The sequence below is a fragment of the Cupressus sempervirens genome, chromosome 3 (genome assembly GCF_028749045.1).
Source record: "Cupressus sempervirens isolate cs-2001-9-10 chromosome 3, ASM2874904v1, whole genome shotgun sequence".
In the NCBI taxonomy this organism is placed as follows: Eukaryota; Viridiplantae; Streptophyta; class Pinopsida; order Cupressales; family Cupressaceae; genus Cupressus; species Cupressus sempervirens.
The window spans coordinates 899413114-899438129 of NC_143120.1; the positions used below are offsets into that span (position 1 = coordinate 899413114).

At 34.7% G+C, this 25016-nt stretch overlaps 1 protein-coding gene across 3 annotated transcripts in view; it reads right to left on the reverse strand.

The window, feature by feature from the left end:
- Positions 1 to 2688: 2688 nt before the first annotated feature.
- LOC149569699 (vacuolar cation/proton exchanger 3-like) overlaps positions 2689 to 25016 on the reverse strand; it is a 78048-nt gene continuing 55720 nt past the window's right edge. For all 3 annotated transcript variants that reach the window (XM_089822420.1, XM_089822422.1, XM_089822421.1), the window contains exons 12-14: positions 17589 to 17682; positions 3373 to 3458; positions 2689 to 3092 (exon numbers count right to left, since the gene is read on the reverse strand). In XM_089822420.1, coding sequence (XP_089678546.1) covers positions 3436 to 3458; positions 17589 to 17682 — 117 coding nt within the window. In that variant the 3' untranslated portion in view covers positions 2689 to 3092; positions 3373 to 3435. The remainder of the gene's footprint in view (positions 3093 to 3372; positions 3459 to 17588; positions 17683 to 25016) is intronic.

Consider the following 25016-nt stretch of genomic DNA (forward strand, 5'->3'; position numbering starts at 1 on the left):
TCATTAGCAATGTGAATGTTGATTATGAAAATGGAGAGCACAAATTTTTGAGACTTTAGCAAGAGGAAGCACCTGAGATTTTATAAGCATAGATCACCAAAGATTGTGCTAGCTAAATGAAAGTTCTTCACGAAAACTATCCTCGTCCTATTTAAGCTAGGGTTTGAGAGCCTCCTAGGAGCAACATACGTTTTTGGTCATGATGTCTTAAAGATTTCAAAGCCAAATCTCTTCCAAGAAGGTTTGTTGATTAGAAAACTAGATGAAATGCAATGCCTAAGAAGAATATTTGAGGACTCATCACTAGAAATGGATTTGATAACCCACTTAGCACATAAATCCAACCCTTGCTTATGGGTAGAAAGAAGGCCAAGGCCTTTAGATTCCCTAGGGAGACAACAATACTTTGAGATGACTCTATGAAAACAATGATGGTCATCTCCAGAAGCCCAAAGAAAATCTCGCAAGAGTTTTTAAAGCTTTCTATAATAAGCTCTTGACAGAGCCCAACAAGAAGAATGACATATGTGCATACTAGCCAACACTTTTGAACAAATCTGAAATCGACCAACTTATGCTAACTTATTCTTAATCCAAATGTGATTTAAATGTTAATCTAAAGGAAAAAATAGTCCCAAAAGTTCTCAAAGGAATGGAAAACATTAATTTAAAGGAGTCTTAGGAGAGTGAAAACGGATTTATTAATGTCAAACTCTAACCTCTGTGGAAAGAACTCTAATCATCATAGGTAAACTGAACTTTATCACAACTACTATTTTTAAACTAAATCATCATAGGTAATGTGAGTATTGATAGTTTTGTATTGTGAACTTATGGTGTCAATAATTTCTTGTAGAATGATTTATAGCCCCCAAAGTATAGATATATTATTGATGTGATATTATTGAACTCTAGTTCTCTACAACAAACCCAGTTTAAGTTATAAGATAAAACACAATAAATTTCTCTAGGATGATCTGCATCAAACTACAAAGAGCGAAGATAATGAACAGTGATAGTCATTTCTTCTTACACGGTATAATACTTTCAAGATAACCTTTTGTTCTTCTTAGCAATTTTGTAACTACTAGCTTTTGTTTTGATTAAGTAAAAATAGGTTTTGAAAGGACCTGAAACCTTATACAAAGGGAGAAGAAAGATATAACAATGAGGACCATAACACAACTGTGGAAAACCACCCGACAAACTAGAGGGACACACCCAAGTTCCCTACAGAGGGAAAACAGCCCAAGAAACCAAAGACCATCAAAATTTACATTTTGGTCCTGACTTATGAGAACGTGAAGCCAATTTTGTAACTACTAGCTTTTGTTTCTTCAACTATGAATCCCAAATGAAACATATACAATTATGTAAATGTGAAGTTGCATGTGTGTATCATGTCTGGACATTAATTGTACAAAAAGTTCATAAAGGCCTTTTAAAAGGTAGTAAAGCTAATGAGATTGTAGCTCGAGGAGGAGATCTCCCTCCTTCAATTCTCTCTCATTTTGTATTTCTTAGATAAATTATTATTATATATTTTATTTATTTTGATATATGTTCTATGTTTATTATGATTGTATTTATTTTCATGCTATTTGGATTCAATGACATCGAACTAAAAGAAATTTATTTTTTCTACTTGACTTACGTATTAAGATTGTGCAAGACCAATCAATATACATTAAGAATGAGTAAGATTTCTATTGATTAATAATATAATGGAATATCACAAGAGGTCCGACACACAATTTAGTTTATGTATTCGTAGATAAACAATGTTGAGGTATGCAATTATTAGATCCATTCCCCTAATTATGGCTATGTCCCAGTTTCCACAAAAGCATTAATTACCAATCTGCTTTTATTTACCTTAAATAATATCAGCGCCATCATCAACATTTTAAATTGTGTTCATTGTTGTCTACAAGGATGATATAGGGGTCAGTTCGAGACATGAATAAGGTCGTTACTAACAAGAACTCGAACCCGTGCATTGTCAAAATAGTCAAACTGACACTGTTTCTAAAATCCTTATTATGAAGGACTTGATTGCAAATTCTTAGACATGAATAAGGTTTGTACGAACAAGGACTTGAACCCATGCGTCGTGAAAAATAGTCAAATTGACACCGTGTTTCTAAAATCCTTAAAATGAAGGACCCAATCACAAATTCTTGGACCTTGGGGTCTAATGTGTACAATGCACTATGCCTCTCATCCCCAAGGCAAACTTTAATATTTAACTCCAATGACAAAATGGACGTTGAAAAACCTTGCCATAGTTACAGTTTTTACCTCCACATTATAATTAATTAATACTCGGAATGAGCCTAATCTTCTTGACCATGTAACCACCAGCTCTCAACTTTGCCCTTGATTTTGTTGGAAAATAGAATCTTATATATTGTAATTCTTAAATGTACCCATCAAATACATGCTTATTGGTATTAAATGCAATTCATACAATGTTGAACATTCTTTCCTATAGTTAAAAAAGGTTGGGAAATGTAATCTTATAGACAATGTAATTCTTAAATGTACTCACCAATGTTCAACATTCTTTTTTATAATTAAGTCCTCCATGTATTCAAAAAAAGGTTATAAATGTAATCTTATAGACAATGTAATTTTTAAATGTACCCACCAAATACATGCTAATTGGCACCACCAAATACATGCTAATTGGCACCAAATAAATACATGCTTATTGGTATTAAATGAAATTAATACACTGTTGAGCATCCTTATAGTTAAGTCCTTCCATGTATTTGCAAATCTGCCTAATGAAAGGATGTACGTACGATTGTCCACATGTACATGCATGTGCGTACCCGTGTGTATACACATTTGTAACAAATTTATAGCTTAAAGGCTGGAGGGTGCTCCAAAAACTCCCAAATGGCCTTTAACAAATAATGACAATTTCAAAATGATTTTCCATCTTTATAAGCATCCATTTTTCTCTCATTGAGGACCCAAAAAAATTGCTTCTTATCCTATACAATAGAATCTACAATCTACTTACTAATAGTTCTAAACCTCAACCTCCTCCGGCTCCAATTCCGGCAACTTTGCAGTCTGGTAAGCTGCATGGTAGCAGCTTATCCGTTAGTATGAAAAAAAGTGGATTATTAACTATTCAAGAAACCCATCTTCACAGCAAATATGTAGTACGCTACCATTTTTTTTTAAATGAGATAAATTTCAACCAAAGTAAAATCTGACTACCGAATCTTCAAAATAATAAAATTGGGCCTGCCAGTCAATTATAGAAAATAATTTGCACGGATATGTGAAGCTTCCCGTGAACCAAGAGCCACCAGAGATAACACACTAATGTTTATGTAAAGGTATGATCAATCTTACCCAAAGTAACTTATGCAACTTGAATGCCCCTACGTACACTATTGCCTCAAGTGCCAGATCATTTTAAACATCTCCTGAATCGCCATCTGCAAATTCGCATCAGAATTGGAGTTGGCTATAAATAATTATGTAAATTCTTTTTAACCATCAAAGACCACACTATTGTAGAAGATTTATGTAAAACTGCTTGCAGATATGTTGTATATAACAATAAACCTTGAATAGTATAAATTGTTTAACATAACATTATGTTTTTTTTAACTATTACAGCAATTTCTGACAGCTTTTACATTTTTAAAAACTGGCAGATGAATGCATTGGAAATTAGAGCACCTAGAAAAAAATCAGCAGTTTAGAAATAAAACCAATCAAATGGAACAAGAGATGATATGTATTAACAGAAACTAACCAAAAACAAATCGGGCCAGACATTCCTGGTCTCTTAATTTAGAGTAGGGAATGGCAAAAAAGATGGTGAACTATTGGATGGAGACTCTTCATTGTGTTCACACCCAAATGGCATAAATGTGGCCTTCAAATTTGTATACATGGGAAATTTCAAATGTTGCATCGTACTTGTAAAAGAATCGCTTGCCACAGCCAGAGAAATTTTTTTATTCTGATAGGTTCTTGACTCACTAGTGGCGAGGAACAGCAAGAAACAACATAACATTCACCATCCTAAAAATAAATCAGTCTCAGAGCAGAAGCTGCAATTAGAATGACCTAAAATTTATATGGATTAACTATGCTCCCAATTCTTATCGTGACAGAGAAGTTCTCCCTTCTTACATATGCGTTCCCCACCACCTCATAACTTACAGAAGTAACCAGATTCTTGGTACAACCAGCATGGCCCTCACTTAGGGATTGCTTAGCTAACAAGGAAGCTCTGAGAAGAACTAGAAAAAGCTACATTTGGATTTGGTGATGCATAGAGAGAGAAGCACAGAAATAAAAATTGGGAAACATCTCCAACGACTATGAGGAAACAGACATTAGAATTCAGGAAATTCTGCAGGAAAGAAGATGATGTATATACAAATAGAATGGAGCATTAAGTATTTATTAGTCTGTAAATCAGATTTGACCATGATTTAGGCAAATAAGTCCGCGAGCTCAAATGAGCATCAGATCAATGATTCAGGCTGATATGTGGTCATAATCTTAACTAGCAAGTTTGTTTGAGTAACCAAACGAATGTTTTGATAATCAAGTTGGAGTGCAGCAATTGGTACAAATAAGCGTGCAAGGATCCCATGAAAAGGTTTTTAACTTTCAAATAATGCGATGGAGTTCATCAAAAACTACTGGTGAGCAGAGAAACCATATGGAAGCTTATTCCAAGAAAACCTATCATCAACAGGATAGTAGGATACACAAACCCAGATCCGCTTATGAGCCCACTGTAAACACCAAAGGGATGCCCAACTATAACCTTGCAAGTTACTGTTGATGCTCAAAGATGTTCTAAACATCAATGCCTTATAGACAATATCAAAATGTGCAGGATGACCTCTAGGATTGAAATGCTTGCCCCTTCTCTACTCATTTTTTGGCACTAAACCTGATGCTAACAGAGAAACAAGGAAAATAAGATAGGACAGAAAGCTAATGCAAGGGTGACGCACGAGTATAGAAGAGCTTTCATGTATTCAGAGATTGCAGGCACTCAATCTAAAAGTCAACAGAAATGAAATAGACACAATTACAACAATATAAGAGGCAAGTAAACTATATTTGCATGATTACATGCCTGCAAAAGATCGGCAATTTTTCAGACATGTGCATCAAGGCTATTATAGAAATACATATGAGAAAGCCAAAGAAGACAACTCCTGCATACAAGTCTTTAGAGAAACATGGGTCTGCAAAAACTCATCCTATTTATTCAAGAAAGCTCATTTATAGTAGAGAAGCAAGACAAATAAAAAGAACAGAAAATAAATGTCCACCAACTCGATCTGCAGACTATCTTCCCGAAAAAAATGGATATGAAATACCCATAATTCTGCGTCTCTACTATTGTAGATGTTGAGATGTGTGCTCGTTGGTTCTCAATATTCTCTCCAGGAAGCCCTCTAATATGGCGTAGTCTATTATGACCAGTGGCCAATGTTTGATATTTCCATACCTCACTGACGCCAAGTAAATATCCATGCCGGAATTCATCTCTATTAAAATGTTCTTTATAATTTTATCCACAAGCATCATATTGCCTACTAATATTAATACCAAAGTTAGTATTTTTAACCTGTTACCTCATTTTGATTTTACATCAGGCTTTCTTTCATGTGTCTTGTCCTTGAAAATCAAAGCTTTAACTACATGGATTTTTCCTTTCAGATGTGGCCCAAACATTTAAAGCCTCCGCTCATATATATAACTAGTGAGCATTTGGATCATTCATTTACTTTGAGCCCTCTTATTGCCATGACACTTCATTTCCTCCGATAGCACACTCACTCTTTCTACCATCTCCCTTAGAAATTTGGAAGGAGCACATACCCTTCATCTTGAGACATCAACAGCCACTAAGCCTTGAGCAATGAGGAAAGGCTACAGCAATTCCTGACATCAACGTTTGCGAGGACTCAACGATTGAATTCCCTATACTCAAAGAGAGTCAAAGGCATCATGCAAACAGTTTTTTGTGTGTGAGGAGCACTAAACAGATTATCAAGATGACTTTAAACTTAACAATTACAATCCTACAACGTAACAATACTAATAAACTCCATTACTTTTACGGACTCGTAGATTCATCATATTTATTTTTTATTTGTTGTTATCTTTAAACTTCTACTAGTTTTAATTTTGGGAATTATGTCATTTTGTTTTGGATGAAGAAATCTTTGGCCATGGTTCTACATTGGTGAATGGTAAAAAAAAGTCAGTAGGTAATCCATATGAGGTCATGGGCATCAAACTCTCTTTAGAAGAAGTAAAGTTTGAATGATGAAAATCAAAGTAAGAAAAATAAACAAAAATAGATTTGCCATTGGTTAGAACTTAGTACATACACTCCGAATCTGTTCCAGATCTTCACACGTCACTTTTAATCAACCCAATCCAACCATCTAAATAAATTATGACACAGTTATTTGATTAATTAGGTTAATGCACATTTGTTTTATTTCTCCACTTAAAAATAAATAGGAACATTTCCATGTCACCACTACCATCCAAAAACATACCCTTTTATGACATAGTTATTTGATTAATTAGGTTAATGCACATTTGTTTTATTTCTCCACTTAAAAATAAATAGGAACATTTCCATGTCACCACTACCATCCAAAAACATACCCTTTTAATTTCAACCCTTCATTCAACTCTGACAATATCCTAGCCATCCATTTTAACTCATGCCCCATCTTCCACTTGTTCTAATTTAATCAACCCAGTCCAACCATCTAAATAATCAACTATGACAGTTATTTGATTAATTAGGTTAATGCACATTTGTTTTATTTCTCCACTTAAAAATAAATAGGAACATTTCCATGTCACCACTACCATCCAAAAACATACCCTTCTAATTTCAACCCTTCATTCAACTCTGACAATATCCTAGCCATCCATTTTAACTCATGCCCCATCTTCCACTTGCTCTAATTTCAAGCCTCCACATATGCGAATGTCACAACTCCATGCAAGACAAATTGATCTACATCCTCCATCTCATGATTTGATCCATTACATCCACTTGCACTCCTTCCATACATCCACTTGTGCAGATCTCCCACCTCTATGCAATTTAAGAATGCCTCAACCCTGCATCAACTTGATCTTATTCTAGCACTGCACTTGTCTCAAGCCTATCTTGCTCCTCCATGCAAAGCAACTCTATCCATCCATCTTGTGATCAAATCTCAACCTTTTTGTGCCCATGTCTGAAAATCTATATAAACCAGAGTAACGAGAATCGCGCTGAAATCGCGTGAATCCAGCAATCAGATTCATGCACCCCGATTTTTTTGGAGTCGGAAATCGTGATCGGCGATTTCATCGGGTGAATCGGCTGAATCAAATGTATCAGCGATTCACTCAAAAAATCGCCTAAATCGCCATTAGAAATCGCCAAAAATCAGCTGGCAACAGCATGCATGTTTAGTTGGAAATAATAAAAAAATCACTTATGTTTTTTGCTTTCTTTTATACCTTTCCTCTTTGTTATAACCCTAAAGGGCCTTCTAATTGTTAAGCATGACTAGAAGAGAGGAGAAGAGAAAAGAAGAACCATAGGTTATAAAAATTTAAAAAAAAAAAAAAAACGACGACAAATAAAAAATGTTTAGAATGCATAACGGATGATGCCCAAGGGAAGGGAAAGACATAATCAGGTAGTAAAACATCAGCGGTTCCCAGAAAGAGTGTGGGATCAGAAGAAAATCACAAAAACACTGTGTTCCATATAGTTTTGTGTGGGTTTCAGAGTGCAAATTTGGTTTTGGCGACGGGGGCGCTGCCCCTCGACCCCGCTGGGGGCATTGCCCCCTAGACCCCCAGTCGCTGCAGTTATCAGTCGTGGGAAGTCTCACCAGTTGATGAGACCTGAAGCTGTTGTAGGCATGGAGTGTCTGTGGTGGAGAGAACAATAGAGCAAGCCTTTCGAGAGGGGTGATATGCTTTGAAGCACTTGGAGTATGTGTTGGATGTGAAGCTGTCTTATAAAAACTCTTTACCCCATGTGGTAAACACAAACTTCCATGTTTATATATGTTAAGTTTCAACTTCTATTTGATGATGTTATAGTGTGTTTAAGTTATATTCAATAAAGGGTGCATGAAATAAGTCTTAAATTGTTAAAATCTCTACATTTAAAGGGTTTTTTCAAATTTGCCGATTCATCGCCGATTCACCGACAATTCACCCCCGATTCACGATTCGATTCGGCCGTGCCGATTCCGATACGATTCCGATTCTCGTTACTTTGATATAAACATCCCTATCCAAAAGACAACAAACACATTTGGAAGTATGCATGCATTGCCCAATCAAGAAGAATTCTATAAGAAATTAATATTATTATTAAAATAATAAAATAAAATATATATAAGATGGTGTAATTAGTGACTAATAAAATCTAATCGTTGTTAAAGAGAGGATCAGTTAGCACGAGTTGTGTCCCATCTATTATGAAGGGTTGCAATCTTTTCTAATAGCAAGATATAAGAAAGTGTTATCCATCATTCAATTCAGCACAGAATAGGAAAGGAAAATAATTATTTATACCTGATATTCAGAATAAATATTGACAGTGTCTATTAAAAGAGGATGCATTTTATTAAATGGCTGACAAGTATCATATGACAGCATAGTGATATGCTGTAATTTATCTAAAAATCAATGATAAATAGAAGAATATTATATCTGCATTCTATTAGGATCACAGATCCTTATTTATGCGGATCTATATTAGATATATATATCTATTAATAAGAATGTACATATTCAAAACAACAGTTGAAGCTCTGGGTATGGTGGAACGCTGGAGGAATGGATTTCAGAGAGGGTTTAATGAGGATTACAGAAAAAATGAGAGGTTTGGTCGGTTTGGAAGGGGCATAGAACCGTTCAGAAGACATGAAGGAAGGTTCTACTGGGGGAACAGGAATTGGAAATGGCAGGATGGGAGCAGAAACTACCAAGAAAGCTTACAATGGAAAAAAGTGGGACAGCACAAGCAATAAATGACAAAATGGAAGAGCGAGACAGAATTTAAATGGCTTGAGAAGCCACCCTATGCAAAGAATAACATCAGTAAATCTTGGAGGGAAAGTGGTTTTTGAAAATATAGTCAAAAGATTGAGAAAACCTCAGATTGTGGAAAACCAAGAGAAGCTACTGATTGAAAAACAGCAAATGACTAGATGTACAGTAGAAAGGGTGGTGCTTGATAGCAGCTCGATGAAGGAGAAGAAACACTTTTTGGAGAAAAATGTTTTCTTTTTTGAAGTGGGGAGGACCAAGGCCAGCACTAGGTAAAATTAACACCTGGTGTGATGAGAAATGGGCTGAGGTGAAAGATTTTAAAACTTTAGAAAATGACTTTTGTATGGCTACAATGGAAATAGCACAAGATAGGGATTAGATCTTGAATAGTAAGCCCTATTTTCTGAATGGATTTGGGTTTTATATGAAAAAATGGGTCCCGAACTTTGATCCAACAAAAAAATTAATAAAAGAACTTCCTCTATGGGTAGGGTTGAGAAATTTGCCCCAGGAATACTGGCAGGAACACTATTATAAAGCGATTGGAAATAAGCTAGGAACAATTATTAAGGCGATTGAAATGGTGGATAGAGAAACTCTTCAAATGTTCCCAAGAATTTGCATAATGTGGAATGATTGACATCCAATTCCTAAAATGATTGAGATCTTCATTGAAGAAGTCTGGAGACAACCAGTGTCTTTGGAGCAAGGTTTGAAGGTCTGCGAGTACTATCTATGTGAGGAACATGACTCAGAAAGCTGTAAGCAAAAAGGACGTCATAAGGGCAAAGAAGAGGAAAGGTTACTCCAGAGGGTTATAAAGATGGCTAGGATAAGGGAAGAAGAGGAGGAGGGGACTGCAAATCTTTTGAAAAGGGATAATGCAAAGGTGGAAAATGAAATGATGTTAAAAACGAGAGCAAATAACTCTCAAGAAAAAGGGAATGGGTTATTTGAGAGTCGAGAAATGGCACAGGAGAAAGCTCTTGTTGAGGGAATATGTAGTGGCTCACGAAAGGCACAACAACAAGAAAAGGATGGGGGTGAGGTTCAGCAGAGGAGGGTTTTAAATGATAATTACGAAATCAAGGTAGAACAAAGGCAAGGGCCAATTATAAAGGATGGTGTTGTTTACATGATTCCTGATGGGGGTGAACAAAGGGGATGTAAGGACCTCGAAGGACCTCAAATGTCCCATGAAGAAGGGATTAGGGAGGTAGTGACGTCTAAAAGGCCGAAAGAAACACAAAGGGAGTGGGAGGAAAATGAAGGATATATTACTGGTCTAGAAGGAGAGATAGAAAGTGGGATGGGAGAGTGTTTTAAGGACATTGAAATCTCTCCAATTGAAAAGAAGATTAGGGGAGTCAAGCTCGAAGGAAAGCTTGAATGAGGAAGATGATGATAAGGATGAAGGGGAAGAAGATTTTGTCAGGGTGGAGGAGACTATGGCCCTTAAAGAAAAAAGAAACATAGAAAAAACAGAAAGTAAAAAACATAAATCCCATATTGGGGAGAACCAAAAAAGGGAAGAAGAACTATTAATGCATTGATCCAAGGGGTCAGAGTAAATTAAGAATGGGAAGGGGAAAAAACCCCTCCCGGAAAGGATGAAGATCCTTTCGTGAAATGTCAGGGGATGTAATGCCCCTGACAAAATGCACATGATCAGGAGGGGCCTTGATCAAGCAAAATCGGACATGGTACTAGTGCAAGAAACAAAGATAAAGATGGAAGCTTTAGATGGAATGAAGCAAAAGTTTAGTAGCTGGAATAGTGAGTGTGTGGCAGCAGGGGGGGTGTTTTATGGAATCAAGAGACAGTGGCTAGAACTGTAATGCAGATGCGTAAGAATTGGTAGTGGATGCAGGGTTCTTCAAAACAGTTAGGATATGAATTTAATGTTCTTTATGTATATGTTCCAATTCAAAGCAGAGAGAAGAGAGAATTATGGAAGACGTTAACAGAGATTTTGGAAATTCTACAAGATGAAATTACTATTTTAGGGGGAGATTTCAAAGCTATCCTCTACCCGGAGGAAAAGGATGGAGGTCGACCAAACAGGAGGACTTCTCGACCTTTGTAATGAAAAATGATCTCATTAATATTCCCTTTAAACAGGGAGATTTTACTTGGAACAATAGGAGGCAACGGTTTGTTAACATTGCTGAAAAACTTGACCAGTTCCTTTTAGGGGGGGATTGGACAAAAGTGGATTGGTCTGTGGAAGCTGAAATTTTGCCTATTTATGGCTCAAATCACTTCCCTATTAACTTGAGAATTTAGGAAGAATGTGCTCCTGACCGATGTCCTTCCAAATTTGAAACTATGTGGCTTAGGGCGGATGGTTTTTAAGGAGATGGTGGAAAAATGGTGGGTTGAGGCCCCAAACTAGGAAGGAAATAAGGCTTTCAAAATTTTTAAGAAGCTTCAGCATATAAAGGGGAAGTTGAATGTTTGGAATAGAGTCCCTCCAAAATATTTTTAAAAGAAAAGGTGAACTAGAAGCACTTAAAACTTTGAATGAAGGTATAATTCAACAAGGGATGAAGGAGGAGGATTTCAAAGAAGAAAAGCGGCTAAAAAAAGAGTATGATGAAATCCTTCTAAGAGAAGAAGTATTTTGGGGACAGAAATCAAGAGAAACATGGTTGAAAGGAGATAGGAATACAAAAAAATTCCATAATTCAGTTAAAATAAGAAGAGCTCAGAATAAGATTTTCTCTATTAAGAATGTGAAAGAGTGGTGATAATTGATCCAAAGATGATTAAAAAAGAAGCGGTGGATGTTTTCAAAGAAAGATGAAGAATGGAGGAAGGGAAGGAGGCTTTAGCAGAGGAGGTTTTGGAATGCATTCGGGGGTGTATTATAGAAAGGCAGAATGTAATGTTAAATGCTGAAGTCTCAAAAGATGAGGTTAAAAAAGCCTTATGGGGTTTAGGTAAAGACAAAAGTCCAAAGCCAGATGGCTCTACAAGTAGTCTTTTAAGACTAATATGGGATTGTATAGAAGAGGAGATATGGGGGATGGTTGAAGAATCCAGGTGTGGGGGGTTTGTTCTAAAAGATTTGAATAATACTTTTATTGTGTTAGTTCCAAAAAGAGATGAGTGCAAAACCTTTGAAGATTTCAGACCAATTTCTTTATGCAACATTCTGTATAAAATCATTCAAAGGTGATTGCCGATAGGTTAAAGAGGGTTCTTAATGATGCCATATCAAAGGAACAAAGTGGAATTGTTCTAGGAAGATCCATTTTTGAAGGTGTGATTATTGCCCATGAAATGATCCACTCAATAAGAACAAATAAACTTAGCAAAATGATGGTAAAATTGGATATTAAGTGAGCATATGATGAGGTAAATAGAATTTTTTTGTTTAAAGTTCTAAAAAAAATGGGTTTTAATGAGGAATGGATAAGGTGGGTTAAGGGTTGCTTAAGCTCTGTAAGATTCTCTGTGTTGGTTTATGGAAGTCCCCAAGGTTTTTTTGAATTAGAAAAAGGAATAAGGCAAGGGGACCCTTTATCTCCATTCCTCTTTATTATTCTGACCGAAGTTTTAGGGAGGTTGATTAGAATAAAAAGAGTGAGAGGTTTGTGGAAAGGGGTAAAAGTAACAAGGGGAGTGGATCCAATTTCGCATCTACAATTTGTGGATGACACGTTTTTAACTAGTGAAGCTTCAAAGCAGGAAACCAGAATGATGAAAAAGACTCTGGAATCTATAGGAAAGTTTCAGGACAAAAGATAAATTGGGCAAAGTCTGAAATTTTCTTTTTCAACACTCCTTTTAATAGGAGAATAGAAATTGGAAGAATTCTGAATAGTAAATAGGGATGTCTTCCAAGCAGGTATTTGGGGATCCCTTTATTTCAAGGACAAAATAGAAGTGAATTATGGAAGAGTCTGGCAAAAAAATACTTTAGGAAGATGGATGGATGGAAGGGTAAATGGCTGTCTTCAGCAGGAAGAATTTTGACGTTAAAATCAGTGGTCTTAGCGGTGCCTATTTTCTCTATGATGTGTTTAAAAATCCCGAAGAAGGCAATTAATTTAGTGTAAAAGCAAATGAGGAAATTATTTTGGAGTGGTGCGAGGGAAGAGAAAAAATGGCCATTACTTAAATGGGAAAAAATCTGTAGACCAAAAAAGTTTGGAGGTGCTGGAATTAGAGACTGGAACACTATGAACACTGCCCTAGGGGTAAAGTTGGTATGGCAAATGACAAATGATGGAGATCAATTGTGGATTAGGATCCTCAAGGCCAAATATTTGGACTCCGATGAGAATATAAGGATTTTAACAATTCAAAATCCAATTAGAGGTTCAGCAATCTGGAACTTTATTCTTTCATGCAGACATGTAATAACAAACCATATTTCATGGGTGATAAGGGATGGTAATAGGGGAAAGTTTTGGGAGGACTCATGGAATTGTAATAAATCTTTAGATGATGAGGTAGTGGATAGAGAACTGAAATAGAAACTTTGTGATTTAAGGGGTAGGAATGTTAGAAACTATGTTGTGGAAATTGAGGGAATCTTGGGGAAAAGGTGGGAGTGGAAAGATTGGAGAGTGGAGGGGCTCTCTGAAGGACAGCAACAATCTCTATGGGAGATCTTTAACAGAAGAAAGGTATGCATAATTAATAGAGAATATAGGATAAGTTGGTGTGCGGCTGCATCTGGTAAGTTTTCAATTAAGCTTGGCTATGAAATTATAGGCAATAAGGAGGAAGAGTGTTTTGAAGTTGGGGATTTGTGTTAGAGTACAGAAATACTTCCAAAGGTGGGAACTTTCTCATGGCTAGCAATACAAGGCCGAATCCTAACAGGGGATAGAAGAAGGAAATTGGGCTTCTAGGATCCTACAAAATGTGTTATGTGTGTAAGGGAAGAGGAAAGTGTTGATCATTTGTTGTTAAATTGCGACATTGCAACTAAATGTTGGAGATCTCTTCAAGGAAAATTGGTTTAGTCTCGACCTTGGAGCCCCTCTCGTAAGGCGTTCATTATTTCATGGCCAAGATTGGGAAGGAGAAATTTATTTGAATGTATATGGCGAGTGAGCCCCTCAATTGTCATTTGGAAAGTCTAGAAGGAAAGGAATAGAAGGATTTTTCAAGACAAAGACAATTGACCAGCTATTGAAAAGGATAGATCATTCAATTCAAGAAGTTGTTAATGTTGCAGTGTTTAGGAAAAATATGTCAAAATGTGTGTTTATGAATTATGACAGAGCTATTCAGAAAATGTGGCTTGGGATAAAAATAGGAATGGCAGGAGCAAAAGAAAAATCTACTTCTAAGGCAAATAAGAAGGAAGATGCGAAGTGGGAAGCTCCAACAAAAGGTTGGATAAAAGTAAATTTTGATGGGGTGTCGAAGGGAAACCCTGGAAAATCAGGTGCAGGTTGCATTATTAGGGATCATTTAGGGGTGGCTATGGCCTTTGGAGCTTTAAGGTTACCAAATGGAACAAATAATGAAGCAGAGTTCCAGGTTGCACTATTGGCAGTAAAATGTGCGAAAAGATTTGGAGGAGGTAAAGTAATTTTAGAAGGGGATTCGATGGTTTTAGTGCAAGCTGTTAGAAACAATTTGATCTCTACATAGCATTTAGAAAATTTGTTGGTGTATAAATGAAGTGTTAAGTACCTTTGAGGAATTTCAAATTTGTCATGTCTTTAGAGAAGCAAACAAAGAAGCAAACGCCCTTTCAAAATGGGCGGTAGGTTTAAGGGAGGACAGAAGGTCAATTTTTAAAATGTGTAGCCGTTGGGATGGAATTGGCGAATATGATTTAGGCATTTATTAGTTGTGTTTTTATTGAGTTTTTTAGCATATAGGTGATTGTAAGGTGATTGACGTCAAAAAGGACTGTCAATAAAGCAAGAAGAACAGATTTGGAAAATCTGTAATAAATGGTTTCATCATGAGAGGATGCGAAAGCAGAAAAAGCACGATTTTTGGGGAGTGATGATGGGACATTTTACAAGTTAGGAGAATATCGCTAGGCTTTATATAGCAGAGTATAAAAAGGCCTTTTCTAACAGTCTAAGCGATAAAATCTTACAAAATTGAAAGTAGTTGAATTGAAAGGAAGAATGGAAGCCACATTTACCTTTAAAACAAACAAGTAGCAGAAAGCTTTATTCGGACCAGTACTGGACAAGCGGTTGAAACTATTGCTAAAGTGCCCATCGCCAGGAAAGATTGATGTTGTGAAGGAGACAGTGGAGGAGCTGTTTCAAAACTCCTCTCACCACTAGAAGATAAATGCTATTATAGCGGCAATAGTAATGGCATGGGGATTGGAGATAGCATGTCCTGTGGAAGAGGTGGAATGGGTTATGAAGAGTTTGTTTCCGGCGGACTTAATTGTGGAAATTGATTCCCTATTAGAGTGGCCATGGCCAGGAAAAGGGTTCGATTATAGCAAACACTATGAGAACATAAAGGATGGCAGGAAACTTGGAAGGTTCGGGTTTCTTTGGTGGCCAACACGGGTGGACAAAGAGGTCTATAAAGCCAAGATCAAAGTGGCTTTGGGTAGGGGTCAGTGCTTTGTGAGTCTTTGTGAAACGGTCTTGGAGGGAATCAATTGTTGGTTTCTAGGCAACTTAGATAACACCTACACCTTCCATCATGAAGGTGAAATAGTAATAAAGTTGGCTATGAGAGTTTAAGATAGCTCAAATCTAATAAGATAAATAACTTATCCTATTAGGGAACAACCCAATTCAAACCCTAATTGTGAAATTTAAGATAAATTAAGTCCAATCCCAACAAGGGACATTACAAATGGTATCAAAGTTATGATCCTGCCATCCTGCAAGGTGAACATGAATAAATGAATCATTATAGTAAAGGAGAAAAAATCTAACAATGTGTGTGTTATGTGTATACTTTGTGTATGCTCTGTGTCTTGATGCATTAATATGTATACTCTATGTATGCTTTGTGTTTTCATTCATTCATCTTTTCAAGCGCATATCCATGTGTTGTTCTACTTTGGTTTGTCTAGCATAATAGAATCACTAGAGAGGGATGAATCTGAGACATTCTATCATGCAAATAAGATCTTGGCTAAATTTGAATGGCACATTATAAGATGGTCTAAGACTCTCTCTCTGAAAAATGAGAGATTCAACTTAAGTCACCAAATGTTACTATCAAATTATAAGGAGAAAGACATAATTGCTTGAGGACAAGCAATTTTGGGGAAGTGATGCTCCCCCTCAAAAATAGAATTCAATAATATATTATTAAATAATAAGAAGAATTTTATAAAAATATTTTTATAATAATAAAATAACAAATATATTAAATGGTGTAATTAGTGACTAATAAAATTGAATCATTTTTATGAAGAGGATCAGTTAGCAAGAGTTGTCCCATCTATTATGAGGGGTTGCAATCCTTTCTAATAGCCAGATATAAGAAGATGTTCTACATCATTCAATTCAGCATGGAATAGGAAAGGAAAATAATTATTTACATCAGATATTCAGAATACATATTAACAGTGCCTATTAAAAGAGAATTCATTTTATTAAATGGCTGGCAAATATCATATGACAGCATAGTAATATGTTGTAATTTATCAATAAATCAATGATGAATTGCAGAATATTTGCATTCTATTAGGATAAGAGATCTCTATTTGTGCCAAGATATATAAATTAAATATTTACAATTCTGTCCAAGTGTTATATTTCAATCCTATTACTATTTGATTAATAGAAGGGAAGTTTGTGATGTTACCAAGGAGGGGCTTATATAAATCCAAGCAAATGGATCTTATCCAAATAAGGCAGGGGTCAGTGCTCCTTAAGCCTTCATGATATAGACTTGGACCTATAAACTTTGAGGGAATCCATTGTTGGTTTCTAGGCAACTTGGATAACACCTAAACATTTCATCCTTAAGTTGAAATCCTAATAAGATTGGATATGACTGTTAAAGATAGCTAATATTTCATAAGACAAATGAATAATCCTATCAGGGAACACCCTAATTGAGAAATTAGGATAAATTAAGTATAGCCCCAACAAGAGACATTACAAATGGTATCAGAGCTATGATCCTACCATCTTGTAGGGTAATCATGAATAAATTAATCATTCTAGTAAAAAAAAAAACACACCTAACAATGTGTGTATTATGTGTGTACTTTGTGTATGCTCCATGTCTTCAAGCATTAAGTCGACTCCCCACAAAGGAAGTTACATTGCCATTGCAATTTGTTGTCTAGGAGCATATCTTAAAGTCATGGAGGTATAATGCTATTGTGTAGTGCTGCAATTTCTTATTGTTTTGTACCCTCGCTCTAGAGGAGATATAGTAGTTTCAATCAAAGTTTTATGTTTTAATGCATTTGTTCTTGCTAGGGTCCAAAGTTCACCAACATGATTCTCATTGGGTTTCATGATTCCTTTAGTGCCCAAAACATAAAATAATAATAAAATAATGGCATTGAAAACCAAGATACTCACCACTTTTGGAATCAATGTGCACAAAGAAGCTTGCAGCAACTATCAGATAGCATAATATTAACATCAGCCCTTTGAAATAGTTTGACGTGCCATCCTGCAACACAAAAAGTTTATCAAAGATTATACTTTCTCCACATGCACCAATGGAAAATGTGCTTTTTATAAGAATGAAAATTTTGACATTGAAAAATCACGATATGCTGCTTTCAAAAATCTTATTAAAAGGTGAGATTAAACAACAATATAAAAAAGTGAACAATATAGCAGACCATCTGTGATTTCTGTTGTTAATTAGAGTTGCATCTTAAATTGGATTTCAATTACAAGAAAGTGTGATGATATATGCCCTATGATAATAAAAAGGAACTGTTTCTACAAAGGTCGAGTATCACAAATTGATGGCTATATTTAATAATTACTGGTAAATCACTTATCATCTTAGTATGCAGAGATATTACAGAAACACCTACCAATACACCTAAAAGTAGTAATCAAGGGCAATACTACGTTGCGTCATTCATTACATATATTTAAGAGAAAAAGTGTACTTTTTATCAGTAAACTATTATGCATAATATATATAGTTAGCCACATGAATTCTCAAGATATACTTGAATCACCTTTTTCATGGCCCTTTAGTACTTTGTAAATCATTAAGATTTTCATTTCTTCTAAAGATTAGTTTCCTTTTCCTTAGTTTTTATAGGCAACAAAAGAGTAATTAGTACGTTATCTTCCATCTCTGCAGAAAAGTATTTTTTCTCTTACTAGCATTCAGTTTAAGGCTTAAACGCTGTTTCTCAATGGTAGGCAAAAATTGCATACACATTGTTGGTTACAAATACAAGTCACATCGGTGACTCCAACAATAATCTTGCACTTAAGAGAGCATCAAAACCATTCATTTACCAGTACAAAAACAAACAGTCTTCAATGTTACCAAGACATACAAGGAACATGAATAAGCGGAGACTGAAAGTGCTTGAAGATCAGAGGATCTGACATTTCTCTTAGTAGTCTAAGGCTTAAGCACTGTAGCTCAATGGTAGGCAAAGATGGCAAACACACTATTTCTTACAAATAGTGACCTTGAGATAAATCTGGCACAGAAGAGATCATCAAAGCCATGAGCTACTAAGATGATAGACTTTTCATTTAAGTTTGGTGAATACTCAATGTGTCTTGGTGCTTGTCTGTTCCCTTAAATTCCCACATTTAGATTAAGTTTAGTTTTAGTTTAAGTTTTGTGATTGTAATGGAGAAGATGATGGTGTTTTGATGAAAGCCTGCTCGCAGTTGGTGGGGCAACCGGTCAGAGTTTCCTCTACCAATCTACCTTTATCATATTATTGAACAGATAGAGACCTAGGGGTGGGTGGCCCTAGTCCCTTATAATAGTAGGGGTTAGTGGGTGTAACGGTTGGGCATATCATAACATAATATGACATGGAAGTCGGCGAGCGGCCGGTGCATCATTTACGCCGTTAGTCATTGGTGACTTGTTTTTATTTGTTAGATAAGTTTTTAATATACCTTTTTCTTGATATTATTATATAAATATATATATATATATGAACGCATATATGAAAGTTTGCAAAATATATTTATTTTATCTTAATAATATTTTTAAAATGATTTTTAATTCAAGGAGTGATAATTAAATATTTGATACTATAAGAATAATTAATTGGTTATAAAATATCAATATAATTTCTTATGAGATAAATGATTATCAAAATAAATATTACAATGAATTAAAGGTATTAATTAGGATTCCTAATAATTAATAATGATCATGTTGTATTAATAAACTAAGATCACAGAAATAAATATATTTATATTGGATTATTAGTATCAAGGATTAATGGTTGATTATGATATAAATGTAGAAGATTGGATAGACAAATCTCGTAGACCTTAAGGGTAACCCTTTAAGAAGATAGCTAACTAATCGAAGGTCATCCTATAGAACACAGAGGGTTCTCCCAGAGAATTATGAAGCTTGACTTGAAAGGTAGTCTCAAGGAGGAAGGTCAACTAATCGAGGATCGTTCCTTGGGACATAGGGGATCCTCCCAAAGGGTTAGGATGCTTGATTAAAGGAATCCTTATGGATGTGTACAAGTAGTGACATTCCTAATTAGAATTATGAGATATTAATCACTAGAAATGGACTTAATAGTCTATGTTGCTAATGATTTCTATAGGTAAATTTGTCCCAGTGAGTGGGGACATTACAGTGGTATCAGAGCATGATTTTGCCATCCTACTAGGGTTAATATAGTTATAAACATATCAAATTATTGAATGCAATTGATAAAGAAGTTTGGAAAAATGATTAAACAAATTATCATTATATAAGTGAATTATTGACAAGATGGGAGAGGCAGAGTAAATCCATTCGAGATAGGTAGATTACAAGATGGGTAAGGACATGAGTTCCAATGCCTTGAGGAAAGATTCCAAGATAGGTGAGGACATGGTTTTGAATGCCCTGAGGAAAGAGTCCACGATGGGTAAGAAAATGATGCTAAAATCCTTGAGGAAAAAATGTCCAAGAAAGGTACGAACATGCAATCAAAATACCTTGCGGGAGCCTACTCGTAGATAAGTATCTAGCATCTTGCAACAATGAAATTTCCATCCTCTAAGATGTCATGTGAGAAGCGAAAATGACTAAGAAAATTGATCCTCAAAAAGACCAATAAATGAATCAGCTACAACAATAAGACATTGAAACAATATATCACAATCACTCATATCATTCATACGTAAGTGCACATTTCAAATTATCGATTATTTTAAATTCAAAATTGAATAGGTCATGGATTTTTTATATAGTCAATGAAATGAAAAATTGTAACTGCTTGAGGACAAGCAATTTTGGGAAGGTAGGACTGTAATATCCCCTCTAATAATAATCATTTAATAAATAAAGCTAATTGATTGATAAATCTATATAATAGAAAAATAAATAATATTAGTAACTATACTAATAATTAAATATTATCAATTAACATTAATAATTATTAATTGATTAGATAAGCAATATTAAATCTATACTTATTAATTGCTTAAATTCCATATTATTAAATAACAACAAACATATATAAAACACAAACATATAAAATAATAAATTATAAAGTAGAAAATGACACTTATAACAAACTAATATTTGGATTAATGGGAAACACCACTCAAAAGTCACGAACCTTGAAAACAACATAGGGATGGTATTTAAATAGCATTATGGCATGCAAAAAAGCATTCAATGGAAAGAAAAAAACAAAATACAAGAAGCCCCAGAATTGCAGAAGTATGTGAAATAAATTTAATAAAGAAATGCATAAATAAAAGAAGGTCCACCAAATAAGGAAGGAAGAGAAATAATAGCCAATATTTTAGGAGTAAAAGATGGAAGGTATGTAATAAAAAGGTAAGTGTATTTAATTAATTAGAATGGTTTTCTTTATTTTTTATTTGTTAAATAAGTTTTTAATATACCTTTTTCTTGATATTATTATTTTTATATGTATGAACTCATATATGAAAGTTTGCAAAATATATTTATTTTATCTTAATAATATTTTTAAAATGATTTTTAATTAAGGAGTGATAATTAAATATTTGATACTATAAGAATGATTAATTGGTTATAAAATATCAATATAATTTCTTATGTGATAAATAATTATCAAAATAAATATTACAATGTATTAAAGGTATTAATTAGAATTCCTAATAATTAATAATGATCATGTTGTATTAATAAACTAAGATCATAGAAATAAATATATTTATATTAGATTATTAATATCAAGGATTAATGGTTGATTATGGTATAAATGTAGAAGATTGGATAGACAAATCTCGTAAACATTAAAGGTAACACTTTAAGAAGATGGCTAACTAATCAAGGGTCGTCCTACGGAACACAGAGGGTCCTCCTAGACGATTATGAAGCTTGACTTGAAAAGTAGTCTCAGGGAGGAAGGTCGACTAATTGAGGATCGTTCCTTGGGACATAGGGATCCTCCCAAAGGGTTAGGAAGCTTGATTAAAGGAATCCTGATGGATGTGTACAAGTAGTGACATTCCTAGTTAGAATTATGAGATATTAATCACTAGAAATGGACTTAATAGTCTATGTTGCTAATGATTTCTATAGGTAAAATTGTCCCAAGGAGTGGGGACATTACAATACTTATGTTAGCAGATGTTGTGGAGAGATTTTGTTGGAGCTCTTGTGGCTCCCATGTCGACTTGGTTTATGGTGAGAGTTGTGTCATACACATTGGTTGGAAGCCCTGAGAGTTAGTGCTCAACACAGTGTGTGGCCTTTTCATCGACTGCTTTACGGCCCTCAAACCATTGCTTTGGTGTCCCCCAATGCTGACATAGGCATCTTTCGAAAAAATTGTTTCAGACAACAATATTTTTTGGGCACCAACACCCATTTTTCTGTCACTAGTTTTTCAATTATCCCGAGGTGAGGAATTGGAAGTCGTCAAGAGCTTTTCCCAATAGACATAGCCTATCAGCTAAATTACAACTAATCTGAAAGCATATGTGAAAGAATAAATGTTTGATAACAAATAGTGCTTCAATATTCTCTATATGTCTAAGGAACCTTTGAGAAAATCTTCAAATGACTAAAGAATTTTAGATAAAGATCTCAAATTATTAGTTGTTATATTTAACATTCGAAAAAGATTATTGCCAAAACTTCAATACTTATTGTTGACAACACAAAATTCAAATGGGAATTAAATTTGGAGGCACGTGAAAGGAATTCAAATTTTATGTTGCAATAATAATATAAAGATTGATAAGTTACCGACAATCTAGTTGCCAATGATTTAGCTCTTCCACGCAATTACATGCTCTCTTGAGTGGCACTCACCACAAAGTGTTGTAGCTCACATTTTTTTATCTTCTTGCAACTCACTCAGCCTTGCAATCCTTCCTCATTGATTTACGAGAATGAACATTTTCCTCTTTACTATCCCAATTTATGTTTCCTTTGTTAATCAATCCTTTTTGCATGTCCTCTCAATAGGAGTGTCAAAATCGTTCAACATTCTCCTCTTCCTTGTTTGTGTTTCTTTTGTCAATCAGTCCTTTTGCATGTCCTCTTAACAAGAGTGTCAAAATTGTTTAAAGTTCTCTTCCCCTTGATTTCATCTATGGCAGTTGGTCAGGTTAGGTCCAAATGGATGTTGTGAACACTGTTGTTTGCGCTTGACGTCACAAAGCACTATGGCTCAATTTTTTTGTAGCTCTCTTCCCCTTGCCCAACCTTCCACTCCTTCCTCATCGATCTACAAGAATGAGGATTTTTCTCTTTACTCTCCCAATTTGTCTTTCCTTTGACAGTCAGTTCTTTTTGTATGTCCTCTTGAATATAGTGTCAAATTTGTGCAAGGTTCTCCTCTTCTCTTTGATTTCATTTGTGGTTGTTGCTTGTGTCAAGTCCAAAAGGATGTTGTGAACAATGTTGTTTATGCTTCTCTAGCCAACATGATGGCTCTAGGGTATTCAACTTGATTCTAGAAATTAAATTGTTATTATATTCCCCTTATAGAATTGCTTTACTAAATTAGGAATTATTTGCATGTTTCACAGTTTTTGGCCTCATGTTGATCTCTACGCCTAGATCTCTAAGTATTGGAAGCCATTTCTTCCTTATCATTCATTATTTATTCATTTGTCCCTATGCACAAGGTTTTTTTTCATTTCTCTGTGCAATGAATATCAATCAAAAGTTTCTTCTCAAGGTATGTCCCTGGGCTTGAGATAAGGCTCCTCTCTATTTAAATCTATCCCAAGCTCAATGCTTTTGAATTATGTTCACCAATCCAATTTGGAATAGGCTTCATATATCCCTTTGCCATGTTTGGCTCTCCCAAGTTTACTTATTTGAGGAAGCCCATTTCCATTTCCCAAGATATATTCTCGCTATCTCATCCTAGTTTTCTCATCTTTAAATTGAAATGGAGTTCTTACAATACATTCCAAAAAAGATTTGACTCAAGTTTGATTATTGTCACATGCCAAAACTTTGTGTTTTGAAAAGGATAGAGAGTTCCAACGTTGCTTCATAGTGGAAAGGGGCAAGGCCTCAACATCAAAGATTTAGGTTGTCTTCCAATATTTTTGTCTCCTCAAGGTTCCACCTGACAGGCTTCAATTGCCCTAGGGAAGGCTCCTTATGTGGTCTCTCCCGATATGCGGGTTTCTTCTCTTATTAAGTGAGCTTTTGTAATGATCCCTTTTTATAGGTCATAATGATTGCCAATTTGGGCTATTTATACTATAGGATCATTAAACATATTATCAAATTTGAATTATGACAGATTCAGTTTAATTTTATTTCTTATGTTAAAATCTCATTATCTTCTCTAATACTAAGGTCATTTTTAGATGGCAGATTTATTGTGCAAAGGTCGTGTGAAACAGACTACATGCAGCATCCCTCAAGGCCTAACCCTAGTATTAAGATAATCTGCCATGTGCCCGAAATTACTCCGCCTTTACCTTCCACAGACTCCCTATCTTAAAAATGCCTGAATACAGAGTAAGGGATGGAATTTTCATATTTGAAATATTATAATTTGTTACTTTATGATTTAAAATTCTAAAAATATACATATATATATATATATATATATATATATATATATATATATATATATATATATATATATATATATATATATATATACCTTGTGACTAAATAATATTGATTTATTTTTTAATTATTTAGTTGTTGAACTTGTAGCAGATATCTAATATCTGATTATTGCTCAGAGGAAACAACATATACATATTGAGAGTGTTGACTATTCAAGATGATTCGATCTGTCTAAATCCTTGATATGATGTAGCGATCATACTATGATAACAATTTGTATAGATTATGGATGTGACTGAAGTATTATCATACTATGATGATTCGATCTGTCTACTACTTACTATCGTGAGTTACATTGCTATATTCCATCCACCCACTAAGATCGAATATTCATGAAACATTAAACACCGATTATGATCAGGCCATCAAAGCATGTAATCACCGAGTGTTGGTTGAGTTAGTATTTGATAACTAATATTATTAAGAGTTGTCTCATATAGAGACATGACCCTACCTGCCCAAAGGTTGGGCATAGAGTCATGTCTCTACATAAGACATGACTGTTCCAATTCATATATATGTTAAATACTATGATCGCTTGGAAACACATCAAACATTTCATGTTATTACCAGCAATCTGCATATAATATATATTCACCTACCGTCAATAAAAAGGATTAATATTGTTCATTGGAGGATTCAAGCACAAGTAAGATATCAGGATTTACATCTATATCTCTGCAGTTAATTAATAATAGAATTGAAACACTCAGATACATTCAGGTCTATTATTA